The 2616-nt window shown below is 65.0% G+C and overlaps 1 protein-coding gene across 1 annotated transcript; it reads right to left on the bottom strand.

Moving 5' to 3' along the window:
- Positions 1-321: 321 nt before the first annotated feature.
- MNEG_5065 (hypothetical protein) lies at positions 322-1936 on the bottom strand (the record flags this gene model as incomplete). Its single annotated transcript, XM_014046462.1, has 4 exons — positions 322-441; positions 854-1094; positions 1333-1547; positions 1856-1936. The coding sequence occupies 4 exons, from the start codon at positions 1934-1936 to the stop codon at positions 322-324; spliced, it is 657 nt and encodes a 218-aa protein (XP_013901916.1).
- Positions 1937-2616: the final 680 nt, after the last annotated feature.

The raw sequence follows: 2616 nt of genomic DNA, 5'->3' as shown, positions 1-2616 counted from the left end.
GGGTGCAATAATAACTCTTCGTAAATTCATTGTAATGTGCAGCGGCACGGCCGTAGCGCGCGTGGCTTTGCTCAAGGTTGCCCAGGGTTGCTCAATGTTGCTCAAGTTATTTGGGGGGGTCGGTGATTGCTGGAGGGTTTTTGGCTGAAGGGTGTATGTTTCACATCGCGAATTCTATTTTCGTTCCAAATAAAGATGAGAGGCAGCTGGATGCCTCTTGAAGACCTCTCGCCTTGCTGTGTCCGGGCAGACGGCCGCTCGACCGGCGGAATGACGCCGGCCGCCGCGGGGCCGGCGGCAGCAGATAGACTGGGCCGCGGCTCACGCCGCGGGCCTGCGCTTGATGAGTTCCTTGCGCAGCGCCGCGCCGCCCACCAGCTGTGAGCGCAGCAAGCTATTCTCCTCTCGCAGCATCTGGACCTCCCTGCTCAAGTCCTCAACCTTTTGGGAGGGGGGTGTTGAAGATCGGTTGGTTTGGTGTGTCAATGATCCCTTGCTTGTTGACAGGTACAGCACGCGTGCCCCCATGTGCGCGGGCGCCCGTGCAGGCGCACGTGTGTGTGTGTGTGTGTGTGTGTGTGTGTGTGTGTGTGTGTGTGTCTGCACTTGTATGTGAACTGCAAGCGTGCACGCATAAGGACAGCATATCAACAGAGGGCCATTTGCATTATACCAGCTCACGCGCTGCCCTCCCGAGTAAAGCTCAACCACCGCACCCCCCAGGCTCCTTCCCGTCTGCAGCCCGCGGCAAGCCCAACCCATCCCAAGCCGCCTGGCCGCCCGCCGCCGCCACAAGCGCAGCCGCAGCCACGACACACGCGCGTACGCATGCATGAGGTCAACCCCGCCGCACCTGCCGCGTCATGCCGTCGATCTTCTCCTTTTGGACAGTGATGGTCGACTTTTGCTTCTCCCTAAAGCGCCGCTGCGCCAGCCGGTTCTTCTCTCGTGCCGCCTGCAGCCGCCGCGGCGCGGCCGCCCCGCCGCGGCTCAGGGCGCCGCCCGCGGCGTCGTCCGACGCGGCGGCGACCGCGGCGGCGGTGTCGCTGGTGCCGCCGCTGTTGGCGCCGCTGCCGCGGGAGCCAGAAGAGCGTCTGTTGGTTGTTTTGGAAGGACGGGTGAATGGCAGGTCGCAAGGGCGTGCCGAGGGTCGTCGGAGGGGGCGCGAGGGGAGGGGGCGGCGCGCGAAGCGCGTCGGGGACGCATTGATGATGGCGCGTTGTCAGCGGGGGTGGGGTCGCGGCTCACCCTGAGGCGTGGGGCGTGCGGGCACGTTCGTGGGTCTCAGCCGGATCTGCGGACCTCCTTTTGGTGCCGCCTGCCCCTCCGCACTCCGCCGCCGCCTGCGCCGCCGCAGGGCCGCCGAAGGCGCGCGTGAGTGGCGCCGCGTGCGGCGCCGCAAGCTCGGGCACAGGCGCGGGCGCGGGCGTCGAGAAGAGGCTGGTGGGCTGTGGGGCGGCGGCGGGCTGGCCGAACGCGCCGCTGCTTGTGCCGTTGAGGGTGGCCAGGATGGCCTGCTGCAGGGCGTCGATCCTGTACGCCTCGGCCTGCATCAGGGGTGCAGCGGGGCGCCCGTTTGAAGTGGTGGGTGGATTGGAGAGGGGGGGAAGTAGAATGGAGGGCGGGCGGCAGGGGGCGGCGTGGCTGGGTGTGCGGTGAGCTCAGGTGCCGTCGCGCCCGCGAATAATCGGCCCGCCAGGACCAGACCTGGCCTGCATGCAGCAGGACTTGCACTGCACAGCCAAAAGGGCCGTCAGATGGTATAAACCAGCGCAGCCGTGCGCCGCAGATGGGCAGGAGCTTCGGCCTTTTTTCAGCATTGGCACCCATGGTGGCTGGCCAAATGACAGCGCACCTGGAGTGCTGCCTGCGGCACGCCTGGGGTGCAGCTGCGCGGCATGTCGCCGATGAGGCTGGCCAACATTGCGTTCTCCATGGCGGACGTCCCGCCGGCAAACCCCAGTGACAGGCTTGAGTACGGGGCGTGGCCGAACGGCCCCCCGCCGAACCCCTGCATCCCAAGGCCCAAGTGCAGGTTGTTGCCCTGCAGCATGTTGCAGTCTGAGGATCTGTCGCAACCAAGCTGTCAGGACGGGGTCGCACTAGGAACCGGAGCAGGAACTGATGGTGCCCTGCACACAAACGCGGTTGCTGTCTGTTCTAAAGTGGTTTCATTTACCGGACAGGATGCTGGAATCGCCACCGTGAATGCAAGTTGAGGTTGGTCGGTGGTAACTCGGTCCACCGTGGATCACGAACGTCGGCAGGCACGTAGCAGCGTCCCCTTGTGTGACGAACACAAGTTGATACGCACACATTGATTACAGGTGCTGCTGGCGCGCGATGAGAATGTGGTGCAGACACCCGGCCAGCGAAGCTGCTGCCAGATCCCAGATGGCCCCACTTGGCACGAACTGTACTGCACTGCTTGGACATGGTGATGTCAGAGTTGCACTGCAAGGCGCTGTATGGGTGATTGTACTGATGTGTAGTATGGTGCAGAAGCCGCAGCCGCACCTGCACCTCGGGGACACACGTTCGCTGGCGAAAGGCTCATTGCCGTGCGCTGCCACGGGCCGCCAGCTGCGGCTGGCCTGCAGGGCTGGGCTGTGGCGG

This window comes from Monoraphidium neglectum (genome assembly GCF_000611645.1).
Source record: "Monoraphidium neglectum strain SAG 48.87 unplaced genomic scaffold scaffold00736, whole genome shotgun sequence".
Lineage (NCBI taxonomy): Eukaryota > Viridiplantae > Chlorophyta > Chlorophyceae > Sphaeropleales > Selenastraceae > Monoraphidium > Monoraphidium neglectum.
Note: the sequence above shows the minus strand (reverse complement) of the source record. Positions and strands in the feature narration are given on the sequence as shown.